Source organism: Netta rufina (assembly GCF_964035555.1).
Source record: "Netta rufina genome assembly, chromosome: 1".
Lineage (NCBI taxonomy): Eukaryota > Metazoa > Chordata > Aves > Anseriformes > Anatidae > Netta > Netta rufina.
In genome coordinates, this window is record NC_140123.1 from 102,102,959 (window position 1) to 102,116,642 (window position 13,684).

A 13,684-nucleotide genomic window follows, 5' to 3' on the forward strand; every position below is an offset into this window, starting at 1 on the left:
GTCATTGATCCCCTGCCATTGACCTCAGAGGAAGAGCACCACCAAATGAGGAACAGCAATGCAACACATATGTATTTATTTTTATTCCTAAAACTCAAGAATTTACCTGATTGGGTCTTGGCTGAGGCACATCAGTGGAGACTGCAGTACCGCAGCGCTTCTTTGATGAATGCCCACAAGAACCTTGCCTTGTTTTTTTTAAGCACAGAAATAATGATGATGATAATTGACAAGGGCAGCCTCAGATGATTTCATAAATTCTCGTTATGTGAGGTAGCAGCATCAGAAACAACCTTGTCTCTTAGCTGTCAATAAATGGCAGGTACCGCGGTATCCCTTCATGCCTTGGCGAGTAATCAACCACCCCAAGCCTATTATCATAACAAAGCAGCTCACTGCCATGACAGCCTGTCTCAAGCAAGGGCCAGTCACAAGTATTCAGGTTTAATCTGCATGTGTGTTATGCAGATCCCATCATACAAGCTATATAATCTGTAGTAGTCGATTTATTATTCAAGTTTCAGGGTATAATGAAATGTACAGTGAAGTTTTGAGTCCCACCACATGAGTTGACTGGATTGCCAGCCCTAGGTTAACATTTTGTGCAATTAAATGCAGCCTAGTCACCACGTTACCACAGGTATGTATACATGAGATATCTAAAAAGTAAGCCCTGAAAAGTGTTATATATCATCATCATCAACAACAAATCAAAAACTTCCCAGTTGACTGATTGTTCACAAGGATCCAGATACAAAACAGAGGGACACAAGTGCCAAAATCAGAGTGCAACCCCAGGTAGGGTTTGGGTTTCACAGCCGTGTGGGTTGCTGAAGCACACCCTCCTCTTCTCTTAAAGGCCGCTGTACAGGAAAGGGGCTGGACCCCTCTTCAGAAATCAGGAAGCATCCTGTCAACTGGATAGCTGGAAATACACGGAGAAAAGGCATCTCTCACAGCCAAGCTAAGGGCAGATGTGTGCGTGACTTTTTTTTCCATTGCCATTTACTCTCTCTAAATTTAATGGCCATATTTAGATTTTGGGAAAACCGAGAAAGTGTAGGTTTATCACGACTAACTCTTGGGCTGAGGGTGACATCAGGATAGCTGGAGAACAGCTGGCATTCCTCCCCTGTGGAGGAGGTGATGTTTAAAACCGGGCTATGGATTACTCTTGTAGAGCCTGATCTTCCCACACTGAAGGTGGTAACACAGTGGAGGCAGGGGAATAAAATGTCTTCCTGCGATCAGTATTCTTCACAAAAGCTCTTTGGCAAGTGATGGTAAAATAAGGACACAGCCTGAGGGATCTTGAGGGAGCATGTAAAACAAGGACAGTGAGAGGAGTCATCGGTAAAAATGCTGTAACAAGAAAAGACCGGGCAGTTTGTATAAACTGGCGAAAGGCGATACCGGTGTGCAAATTCGTTTCTGTGAAGGACTTTCTGTCAATAGAATATGGCATTTATTGAGGGAAAGTGGAGGGATTTTTTCCTGGCCAGGTAAAAGTGGCTTTGCCCATGTTACTGAAAACAAACGTGTCTTAGATTTGTTGTGAAGGTTATGGGCAAAGATAGCCAACTCTGCATTTATGCAAGAGTGCAAGAAACAAACACTGCCCTGAGCCCTCACCCACAGACATCATCCTGCAAGTGGGCAGGCAGCTCAGGTAAAGACTGAGGCCTCTGGGAAGACAGCACCATGCAGCTCCCGCTTCAGCCTCGCTCCTTCTGGCATCAGCTGTTCACCATCAGCTGCCCGAGCAGGCGGCCTGCCAGCTCGCCTCCCATGAGGAGCCAGCTCCATATTACATGCTAGCAAAAAAGAACACTTTCTTCAGAAACACCTCAGTCTTTGGCTTTCCTGTTGTTTCTGTTGGCTTTACTTCATTCTTAGTCATTGTTGTGATTGCAATGGCATCCAAAGGCTGCCCTTTCCTAATCTCCACTAAAATACTAATCATGCACAGCATAACAAAACTAATTAATGTTTCCCCTTTCCAGTGCTGTGCAAATATTGACCATCTAATCTTCACAGCAAACCAGACAGACCAACACCTCTTCTCTAGTTACTGACGACAGCACCTTGAATTGCATTATCCCCAAGTATGAGCTTCCTGGGATCTTCTATGGGCTCTCCTCCTGGTTGCACGTCAGTTCCTTAGCACACTTCTTACTCATACCTCTCAGTCTTCCCACAGTGATAGCTATTGTCCACAGCAGTAGCAATCCATCCTCCGCAGGTCACAAAAAAAGCAAAACGTCTCCATCATGTTGTTCTTCCATCTCTGTAAAATGAGGGACTGTCACCCCTTCTTCCTCTAGTCCTCCATTTGTTCATCTAGTTTGACTTCACACCAAAACCACTGCAGAGTGGGAGAGGTGTTTTTACAATAGATGTACTATAATTTACACTTGGGCTGATGTTCAGCTTTTTGGACCTCAGAAGTTGCTGCAATATAAAAACAGCTGCTAGACTGGATGTATCCATTGGAAAGTAGCAATTGGAACCACTTTGATAAAGGTTCCTGGTCATTATTTTCTCAAGGTGTTTTGCTGAGCACTGCCATTTAAGTGAAACTGAAGAAATATATTCAGTATCTCCAAATTCTTTACTGCAACTTCTGCCTCAAGGTGTTATATACTGCTATTGTCTGCTGTTAAATACCTGTTGTGTTTTATTCTAAGGTGACTAAAATATATATATATATATATTTTTGCCAGTTACTAAAGCATTTGGCGAGCTTCCAGGATGAAAATGAATATAGAAATGCAGAACATTTACTATTCAAATAGATAGCCATCAGTGCCTTATGAACTATTCCATTACATCAAAAAAAAAAATAAATCATTGTGTCTTAACAAAGGGTCTTGAGAACATTTGCTTTAAATTGAAAGAATGTATTTTTACAGTACCAAGAACACTGCTAATATCGATCTGGGTGTTCTGTGGAGCAATCTAATCTTTTCATTGCGGCACTATTGAAAATCTGGTCTTGTACAACGGTGATACTGCATCTTTCAAAGTTAGCAACAATGAAAAAGTAAATCCTTACATTAATTAAAAAGGGCTTACAATTGCATTAACGATCCTTTCATTGGAGTGTGTCATTTAGGTAATGGCAGCCTAGCATATTAACTTCCCTTGGCTTTGCCTTGGCCTTGTAACTCCTCCAACTGATTATTAACTAATTTGTAAAGTCTCCCAAATGGGACATTAGCTCTTAAATACATTTCTCCTGCTGTTTGTTATATATCCTAGGAAAAGTAGGCTGTCAGAGAGATAACTGTTTTAGAAGTAGCTTATTCCAAGGGAAAAAAAAAAAAAAAAAAAAAAAAGGTTAACAAAATACCAGATTAAAACTAAATTTGTGAAATGAATCATGGCTTGAAATATCCCCGATATGTGATTATCTAAGATGCTACGTATATATATATATATTAAAAAAATATATATATATATTATTTTTTTTCACAAAAGAGGACTGGCATCAGAACATATGCAAGCATATGTGCTCTTGGAAGTACTTGTAACTCCTGATACTTCTAGTCCATAATAACATTCACGCAACCAGGCAATCTTCTAACATGCTAAGCTATGAAACCGAGGAGAAAGGCTCATGGGACCAAATCCTGTACTCCTGATATTATAACCTTCCCTCTGCCTTCTCAATCCAGCCCAGAAATCATGAGCCAAAGGCAGGGCAAACTGAGAGCACAAGCCAGTCAGTAGCACATAGTCCAAGTATTTGAATCACCCAAGGCAATGCTACATTCATTAACTAAATTAGTTATTCTGTCCACTGCCAAGCAAGAGAAGCAAAAGATCATTTTGGTATTTACAATAATCACTTACAATTGATGCTGCCTTATTTTGCCTGCATGGAGGACAGCTGTTGGGTCTTGATGTCCTCACTGCATTGAAAAGAGATCTACTCATGGTAGGACTAAAGTGTTTTTATAATGTATTATCTGCGATGTAGTGATCTTTAGTATCTGTGCTGATCAGGCATGCTGGGTGGTGCACAGCCCTGCTCCAAAGCGTGGGAGTATGGGGACGTCTCTCTGTCGTGTTGGACCTGCAGGAGTGTGGTGTGACTCCATCACTGCAGAGCTGGGTGGTCAGGCTGCGCCCAGGGAGCTGGCAGAGGGGTGGACCTGGCGATCTCCAGAGGTCCCTTCCAACCTCAGCCACTCTCTGATTCCGTGATTCTGTGATATGATGCAGTGCCGAAATAAATCTTTATGACTAAGTAAAAACTCTTTGTACTAACCCACTCATCTGCAAGCTATTCATGTGAGACAGAATAAATGACTACTGGCCAGCAATATCCGAACTGCAGGAACTTTGAATACTGAGATGCTGAATAAATTACATGTTTCCACACAAAGAAAATAACACCTAAGGTATAACAACACTTCAACTTTTTCAACAGGATTCAACTTCTGTGTTAGCAAGTGCTCCCATTTGTTTATGCAGCCTATGTTCATGTGCTATTTCTTCACTTCTATACATTTCTCAAACTCCCTCCTCTTTGGTTATTTCCTTATTTTTGAAGCAATCTTAACCTGATTTTGAAAAGAGGCGACTTGACACTACTTCTACCTGATTTGCTGGAAGAGCAGCTCCTGTGTGTTTTATCTTCTTAGCAAGGACAAGACATGTGGTAACCTTTGAGAAGTAAAATAATTGTCTGGTATGGCCCAATACATATGGGTCTGCAGAACATTAACTGGCATACTAAAATCAATCTCCTCACCAGCGTTTTCATATCAAACAAATAGCTCTCTATCACCATGAAATTCTCAAATTGCTATTTCCATAATTTTCCCCTGAAATTAGTCATGTATACATTCCAGTTACTTAGGTCACCATGACATTTATGCAATATCATCAGAGGCAACATGCAGTCTCAAAGCCGAAAAACAGAGGACTCCATGACCAAAGATGTTTAATTGTTTTCCTGAAATGCCTTTTTATTTAAGAGATCTGCTTGGTCACTTGTTCTGACAAATGTCACAGGTGGAGAAATTCTTCCTCTCAGGGGAGATTTAGGATAGTTTTCTTTCTCTGTATTTTTCAGGAGACTGGATTCATCAAATACAAACTACTTTTTGATTGGTGTGTCCACATGTTCAATACAAAGACATGAAATACACAAATGGGGGAAATGACAAATACTCATTATTTACAGGTAACTTTTTGGCACAGAAATATCATCCAATGCAATCAAGGGTAAAGTGCTGAGGTAGTAGCGTAGAACGGTGTAGAAGCAGGACTTCCCACATAGAACACCATGCTCATCCTTTCCTTCACACTGACCACCAGCCCAGATGGGAAGTTTGGCAGGCACACCAGCACCCCTACAGATGGTTTTGCAAAGGGAGTGCCAAAACCCAGAAGGTAATAATTCACAGGAGGATTGCAACTGAGGAGCATCCGTCTCTTAGGAGAGGTCATGTTAGCAGCAGAGATGTCACAGGACAAAGCCCAGAGAAGTAACTGTAAAGATAACCTAGTTCAGGATTTTTCATCTCAGAAAGCAAAACAGAAATGAGAATGTAACTTTCCTTCCTTGGGTAAGGCTCCAAGGAACCAGCAGTAACCAAAATCTGTGACACAGCTCAGTTTTCCTCTGACCAGGTCACAAAAGCCTGGAGAGCTAGTGGGTCGGTGATTCAAGGCTGAGTTTGGCCAAAGGCCACAACACAGATCTGATCCTAGAATGGTAAGGACTGAGGCCATTTGTGCTTTCTAGTGTGTTTTTTCAAGAGGGTAAAGTTAGTCATCTTGGAAAGGACAAACACAATTACAAAATCTGAGCAAGAACAGTCAATAAGGTCTTGGATGCAAGAAAGCTTCTGAATAAGTTTTGTACTCAGAGCTAAAAGGTTGCTTGAGTTCTTCCCTAAATCAGGACTGAATGCCAAAAATATCTCACTTAGGGGGTGATGAGAGAGTTTGTTATCTGGCTTCACAGGGATATGGATACCACCTTTTGCAAGCTGTTTTTCAGTTCATTAACATGCTGAAACATCTGAAAAAAAAAAAAAAAAAGACGAGGGCTATACTGGAAAACATTTAAATACCTTCAGATCTCTAGGAATCAGTGGTAACCTGAAGCTTCTCCTCTGAAATGAACTTGATGCCACAGCTGTCTTGAACTGTCTCGAACCAGGTGTCGTATTTTGTCACCTTCCAGTATTTTGGCTGCACAGTTCTCCAACTGCCCAGCTACCCAACTCAAACTAAGTGAGTTCAACACTTCTAAATCCCTGAAGAGAACCATTCCCTTTTGGTTTGCATGTAAAACCAGTCTTGTCATTGAAGGACAATGCTTTAGGATGAATGATGCTTTAGGTAACTGGATACTCTGTTCTGAAATAGCTGCTGCTGAATTACAGTTAGGCCAATAAGTATATGGAAGATTTTAAATCATGAAGGTCTGTACTTTACATAGCAGAGATTAAACAATTTTGAACAATATACATGACAAATGCAAAAAATACTACTTGGCAACTTAGACTTTTAGAATGGCCAAGGCAACATTCAAAAGTAATCTGATGTTCACAGTCTCTCTTCCCATCTCTTTGCTTAGGCTGAATTTCATTACTACTGAAAAACACTACAATTTTTTTTTTATTTTTAAAAAAGGTCTTTAAGCAATCCAATTGAAACACAGATCTATGATGTTTTAGTAATTGATTTGTTTTTCATCTCCCACTTGTGAGTTTTCCTGAATTAATATTTTATTAAAAAATCAAAGTATCATTTAGTCTTAAAAAAGGCATTGTGGCATTGTCCGATGTCCACGGTATTTAAGTCCAGGCAAAAGTTAATCAGCTATAAATTAGTGTAATTCACATATAAAAATGCTCTTTATGTTTACATTTTAGGCCACAAACTAGTCTCAACTTGTTTAAAAGTAGGCACTTAAAACAGCCTGCACCTGGCCAAAAATACCATCCATCATTTTTTGGTTACTGAGTAACTCCCAACAGCACTTCTCTTTGTAATACACCTATCAGGTCAATATGCACAGCTGATCATCAGTTATCATCATCCTGAAGTAGAAACTGAAAATAGCTTCAGTCTTCCTTGTTCTTCCTTATTCCCCTTGTTTCACGGAAGGGTGTATCACATGTTTGAAGACCGCAGTTGGAATTTTCTCCCAGAATAAGCCCCAGCAGCTGCCTCTTGTGCATTTGAAACAGACCTTGTTGAACCATTTGCAACATTTGCATGTTCCTAAATGGGAAGACCATGGCTCCCGTGTGCTGTAACAGGCTGCAGCTGAGGCTAAACACTGGTATTAAGAGCTACTCATCAGGCACTGACTTAGAGGAACTTTGGTCACACACTGTTTAACCATGAAATGTGATGGTCCAGAGTGGACAGTATTTTTCTTTGCCCTGAGCCACATCAACCCTCCTTGGTTATTTCAACCTCTGACCAGATGTGTTGATGCAGACCCCATCCTCCTTGTCCCTGAGCCAAAAATATTTGTTCCAACGGTGCTGGCTGTTTCAACAGGCAGTTAATATCCAGGTAAAGCCATGTAATTATTTCCCTGAATATCCAGGGTAAGGAGGGGGTGGAGGATACTGTATTGAAGTCTGTGGAGTGGGAGTATATGGTGGAGGTAGATCAACGGGGTACTCCATTTCATATTCATAGCTGTACGGTGGTGGAGCCACTAAAAAGGGAGAAGGAAGAAAGAGTTAAAAATTAATCTTTTTCATATGCAGGCACCTAAGTATTTTCTTGTTGGCATTAAGATTTCCATAGAACAGATGTAAAGTCTCCTGACAACACACTTGTGTTTTTTTGTTTTGTTTTGTTTTGTTTTTTCAGACTGTTGCTATAAGTAACTTTATGTCAATGCCAGTCTTTGCTTATTGCCCTTTCCTTCACTGCTGTCTCTATGCCCACAGACATGCCACAGACATGTTTTGCTGCTAACAGGGCTTGAGTGGCCATATGGCAAAAAAGACCAGGGTAGTGTGGCACAGAGCTACACCTTTTCAGAGGAGGGAGGTTGGGTTTTCATCAGATCTATTCCCTTTCACCCTCTTCACCAGCAACATAGACTTATGGTGTCTCAAAATGATGGTGTAGCCTTCACTGATCCCTACAGACAATTGGAATACTCTCTGGGTCCCCAGGAGGTGTGTGCCATGCCATGCCACACTATGCCAAACACAGTGGAAAGCTCCTTGCAGCACAGCAGTGTCACACCTGCTAGGGCAAATGCTGGACATTTTTCCAGGATATTCCCAGGTCTCAGGCTGAACAATAACAGAGCTTTCATCTTGTTCTCCCCAAAGGAGACACTTGAGGAGAGCCCTGTGTCTGTAAACCAGGTCAGGCAGTTAGGAAAAATAAATAAATAAATAAATAAATATATTAAGAGGCGGCTGAAAAGCTTTTCTTCAACTACTTCTGCTAACCTTAGAGAAAGATTAATTCAGTGATCATAAAGACAGTAAATGTTGCAGAATTGTATGTATGGTAGGAACAGAAGGCCCCATATCAAAACCCCATTACAGTAGTCCACAAATTTTAAGCTTGAGTCTGCCTCTTCTCAGTTCGTGTCACCATGGAGGCCTTTCTATTCCTTGCCTAGGTATCTCAAGCAGACTGGCATCAAAACAGCACTTTAACAGAGAGGAAACAAACTTGGGATGTTTGTGATGGAGGGAAGAGACTCAAGTCCCGGTGTGGCAGGAAAAGCACTCCCTGCTCTCTGAAAAACTGGCTGCCACGGTGGCTGAGGCCAAAGCAAAGGCACCTCCTCACTTGCTGTTCCTCTCCAAAACTGGCAGTGGCAGGGGGGAACAAATCTTAGAGCCAAGGCCAGGTCAGTCATCACTCCAGAAGTGTTCATGACAATGGGGAACACAGAAGCCATTTCAGGGCTTGTCCCATCCTCCAAAGGTGCTGCTGCTGAGAGGAAGAACTGCACGAACAAATATTTGGACCAGGAACAGGGAGTATGCAGTCAAACTGCCTGGAGGTGGAGAGATAGGGGGTGAGTCATAGCAGGAGCAAACTTGGGGAAGCTACAGCCCCAGAGACTTCATTTTGCTGTTGTTTTTACAGCTTGCAGTCACTGTTAGATTCTGAAGTAGCTCTTCAGCAATTCATGGCTGAGAGTACTGCAGTTTTCTTTCATTACTCATCTCTCTATGCAAAACAAGGTCGCCATGATAAGGATGATTATAGCTGGGTTTAGTTTAACTGGAAAGTCAGAGGATGAGGGAGAGAACAGACACGAAGGGCAGTGAATGTGATGAAGGAAGACAAATACTGCATGGCTTGCCTGTGAGTATACTTAATGCACCTGGGGTTTGTGGCAACCTTTTAAACGGGAGGGAATATAAAGGCAGGAGATCTCCAAGAGTGGGATGGGGGGACATGTTCTGTGAAATGCCATTGCCCTTTATGACACTGAACTCGCAGTTATCCCTAGGCAGTTGCTCCTGGATGTGTAATTAATCACAACACCAAAGCAGAGACACAGCTGAAATGCATAAACGCTGTTAATGCTGCTTCCAGGGGCCAGCTTTGTTCTTCAACAATGTGGCCATTTTCATAAGGTGGGGACCCCAAAAAACAAGCCCTGCAGCTTGGTGCAGACTCACCTTTGGTGCTCCTGTACCCCACTCCTAGTGCATAGCAAGCTGACAGATCTGCACGGAGCTAGCTCAGGTATCACAGAAGCACACAGAATCACAGAATTTCTAGGTTGGAAGAGACCTCAAGATCATCGAGTCCAACCTCTGACCTAACACTAACAAGTCCTCCACTAAACCATATCACTAAGTTCAACATCAAACCGTCTTTTAAAGACCTCCAGGGATGGTGACTCCACCACTTCCCTGGGCAGCCCATTCCAATGCCTCACAGCCCTCTCAGTAAAGAAGTTCTTCCTAATATCCAACCTAAAACACCCCTGGCACAACTTTAGCCCATTCCCCCTCATCCTGTCACCAGGCACGTGGGAGAACAGACCAACCCCCACCTCACTACAGCCTCCTTTAAGGTACCTGTAGAGAGCAATGAGGTCGCCCCTGAGCCTCCTTTTCTCCAGGCTGAACAAACCCAGCTCCCTCAGCCGCTCCTTGTAGGACTTCTTCTCCAGACCCCTCACCAGCTTTGTCGCCCTTCTCTGGACTCTTTCGAGCACCTTCTTCTAGTCCTTCTTGTAGTGAGGGGCCCAAAACTGAACACAGTACTCGAGGTGCGGCCTCACCAGAGCCGAGTACAGGGGGACAATCACCTCCCTAGCCCTGCTGGTCACACTGTTTCTTAAGCAAGCCAGGATGCCGTTGGCCTTCTTGGCCACCTGAGCACACTGCTGGCTCATATTCAGCCGACTATTCACTAATACTCCCAGGTCCTTCTCTTCCTGGCAGCTTTCCAACCATTCCTCTCCCAGCCTGTAGCTCTGCTTGGGGTTATTGCGCCCCAGGTGCAGGACCCAGCACTTGGCCTTGTTGGACTTCATGCAGTTGACATCAGCCCATCGGTGCAGCCTATCCAGATCCTCCTGCAGAGCCTTCCTAAAGGCCTTCAAAAGCCTTGCTGAAGTCAAGGTAGACCACATCCACAGCCTTTCCCTCATCCACCCAGTGTGTAACTTTGTCATAGAAGGAGATCAGGTTTGTCAAGCAGGACCTGCCTTTCATAAACCCATGCTGACTGGGCCTGATCACCTGGTTGCCCTGTAAGTGCTGCGTGATGACACTCAAGATAATCTGCTCCATGAGTTTCCTTGGAACTGAGGTAAAAAAGACAGGCCTGTAGTTTCCTGGGTCTGCCTTCCAGCCCTTCTTGTAGATAGGCGTCACGTTTGCTAGCCGCCAGTCAACTGGGACCTCCCCCCATAGCCAGGACTGCTGATAAATGATGGTAAGCAGCTTGGCCAGCTTCTCCACCAGTTCTCTCAGTATCCTTGGGTGGATCCCATCTGGCCCCATCCACTTGCGTACATCCAAGTGCCGTAGCAGGTCGCCAACCATTTCTTCATGGATAGTGAGGGCCACATTCTGCTCCCCATCCCCTTCCACCAGTACAGGGTACTGAGTATCCAGAGAACAACCGGTATTGCCGCTAAAGACTGAGGCAAAGAAGGCATTGAGCACCTCCGCCTTTTCCTCATCTTTTGTAACTAAGTTCCCCCCCGCATCCAGTAAAGGCTGCAGATTCTCCTTAGTCCTCCATTTTGCATTGATGTATTTGTAAAAACATTTTTGTTGTCTTTGATGACAGTAGCCAGATCAAGCTCCATATGAGCTTTGGCCTTTCTAATTTTGTCCCTGCACTGCCTCGCAACATCCTTATAGTCCTCCCAAGTGGCCTGCCCTCTTTTCCAAAGATTGCAAACCCTCTTTTTCCTGCTATGCTTGAGCCACAATTCTCTGTTCAGCCAGGCTGGTCTTCTTCCCCACCAGCTCGTCTTTGGGCACGTGGGGACAGACTGCTCCTGCGCCATTAAGATTTCCTTCCTGAAGAGCGCCCAGCCTTCCTGGACTCCTCTGCCCTTCAGAACCGCCTCCCAAGGGACTCTACCAATCAGCGTCCTGACCAGATCAAAGTCAGCCCTCCAGAAGTCCAATACAGTGGTTTTACTGGTCCCCTTTCTGGCTTCTCCAAGAATGGAGAACTCTACCATTTCATGGTCACTCTGCCCAAGACATTTTTCAACCACCACATCTCCCACCAGTCCTACTCTGTTTGTGAAGAGAAGGTCCATCGGGGCATCACTCCTGGTAGATTCACTAACCAGCTGTGTCAAGAAGCCATCTTCCACGCTCTCCAGAAACCTCCTAGACTGCTTTCTCTGGGCTGTGTTGTGCTTCCAGGATATGTCAGGGAAGTTGAAGTTCCCCACAGGAACAAGCGCTGATGATTTCGCAATTTTTGTCAGCTGCCTGTAGAACTCCTCATCAGCCTCCTCATCCTGGTTTGGTGGTCTATAACAGACACCCACCAGGATGCTTCCCTTGTTGGTCTTCCCGCTGATCCTAACCCACAGGGACTCAACCTTATCATTCCCAGCCTCAAGTTCCACGACATCAAAACTCTCTCTGATATAGAGAACTGCACCACCACCCCTTCCGTTCTGCCTGTCCCTTCTGAAGATCCTATAGCCAGACATTGCAGCACTCCAGTCATGAGAGTGGTCCCACCACGTTTCCGTGATGGCAACCAAGCCATAGCCTGCCGGCCACATGATGGCTTCCAGCTTCTCCTGTTTGTTGCCCATGATGCGTGCATTAGTGTAGATGCGCTTCAGCTGGGCCATTGCCTTCTCTCCCAGCCTTGCCATTGTTCCCCCAGGCACAGCTCTAACAAGCCTTGTTTCAGCCCCGTCCCCCTTCTCACCTAGTTTAAAGCCCTCTCAATGAGCCCTGCCAGCTCCTGGCCCAGGATCTGTTTTCCCCTTAGAGATAGGGACCCGTCTGTGGCCATCAGTCCGGGTGCCAAGTAAAGCACCCCATGGTCAAAAAAAACCAAGTTTCTGTGTTGGCATCAGCCTCTGAGCCACATGTTTATCAGGTCGGTTTTCTGTGTCCTCTCTGTACCCCTCCCTGCCACCATAGGGATGGACGAAAACACCACCTGCACTCCCGCTCCATCCACTAACCGTCCCAGTCCCCTAAAGTCCCGTTTGATGGTCTTCAGGTTTCTCTCTTCAGTGTCATCACTGCCAGCCTGGACTATTAAAAGAGGATAATAGTCAGAGGGGTGAACCAGGTTGGGAAGCTTTCTGGCAATGTCCCTGACCCTGGCCCCAGGGAGGCAGCAGACTTCCCTACGGGTAGGGTCAGGCCAACAAATAGGTCCCTCTGTTCCCCTGAGAAGGGAGTCACCCACAACAATCACCCTTCTTTCTGTCCTGGTGGAGGCAGTCCTGAGGCGTGGAGTTGACCTCCTCGCCCTAGGCATCCTCCTTGGCAGACTTTCTACCTCTTCCTCTGCTACCAGTGTCTCAAGCTCCAGGGCCTCAAACCTGTTGTGTAAGGGCACCTGGGAAGGCGGGGCTGGTGGAGGAGGGCATCGCCTGTGATGTCGAGCAGGGACCTGTCCCCATTCCTCCTCAACTCCTAGGTCCCCTGCCTCTGCCCAACAGCAACAGGGCAGGGGGTCCACCCCCATTTGGGGTGTCTCACCCGGGGCCTGTCCTTCAGGCCACGCAGGGAGTTGCTCCACCAGTCTATCTCATGCTCACACTCTGGTATCCCTCAACCTCTCAACCTCCTCCTTGAGCTCTGCCACCAGGCGGACCAGGTCGTCCACCTGCTCGCACCTCACGCACACAGTCTCTCTGCCCCCCGCAGGTGGTAGCAACAGGCTCAGGCACTCCCTGCACCCGGAGACCTGAACTGCCGCAGCTTTGAGCGGGCAGTCGGTCTGGGTGTGTACAGACTCCAAGGAGAGCGCACTGTGCCTGGTGTACACCATTGCAGCCTATCTAGCGGCAGGCCGCCATTAGAGGAGGTGTTCGTATGGGCGGGGAGAACGCTCTGCCCTGCCCGCGCCAACTGCCGTGCCTCTCCGTGCTGAGGCGCCACGCACTGTGTGCCTGTCCTGGTGGCCGCGCTCCCTAAGGGCCAGTTATGAACGGCCGAGGAGGGGGCGCTGCTGGCCCCGCTACGCCCCGTTCCCGCCTCGTTCA

The 13,684-nt window shown here is 45.5% G+C and overlaps 1 protein-coding gene across 2 annotated transcripts in view; it reads right to left on the reverse strand.

The window, feature by feature from the left end:
* Positions 1-5,033: 5,033 nt before the first annotated feature.
* CYYR1 (cysteine and tyrosine rich 1) overlaps positions 5,034-13,684 on the reverse strand; it is a gene marked incomplete at its 5' end in the record, with an annotated part of 59,280 nt that continues 50,629 nt past the window's right edge. For both annotated transcript variants that reach the window (XM_084297254.1, XM_084297253.1), the window contains one exon: positions 5,034-7,696. In XM_084297254.1, coding sequence (XP_084153380.1) covers positions 7,563-7,696 — 134 coding nt within the window. In that variant the 3' untranslated portion in view covers positions 5,034-7,562. The remainder of the gene's footprint in view (positions 7,697-13,684) is intronic.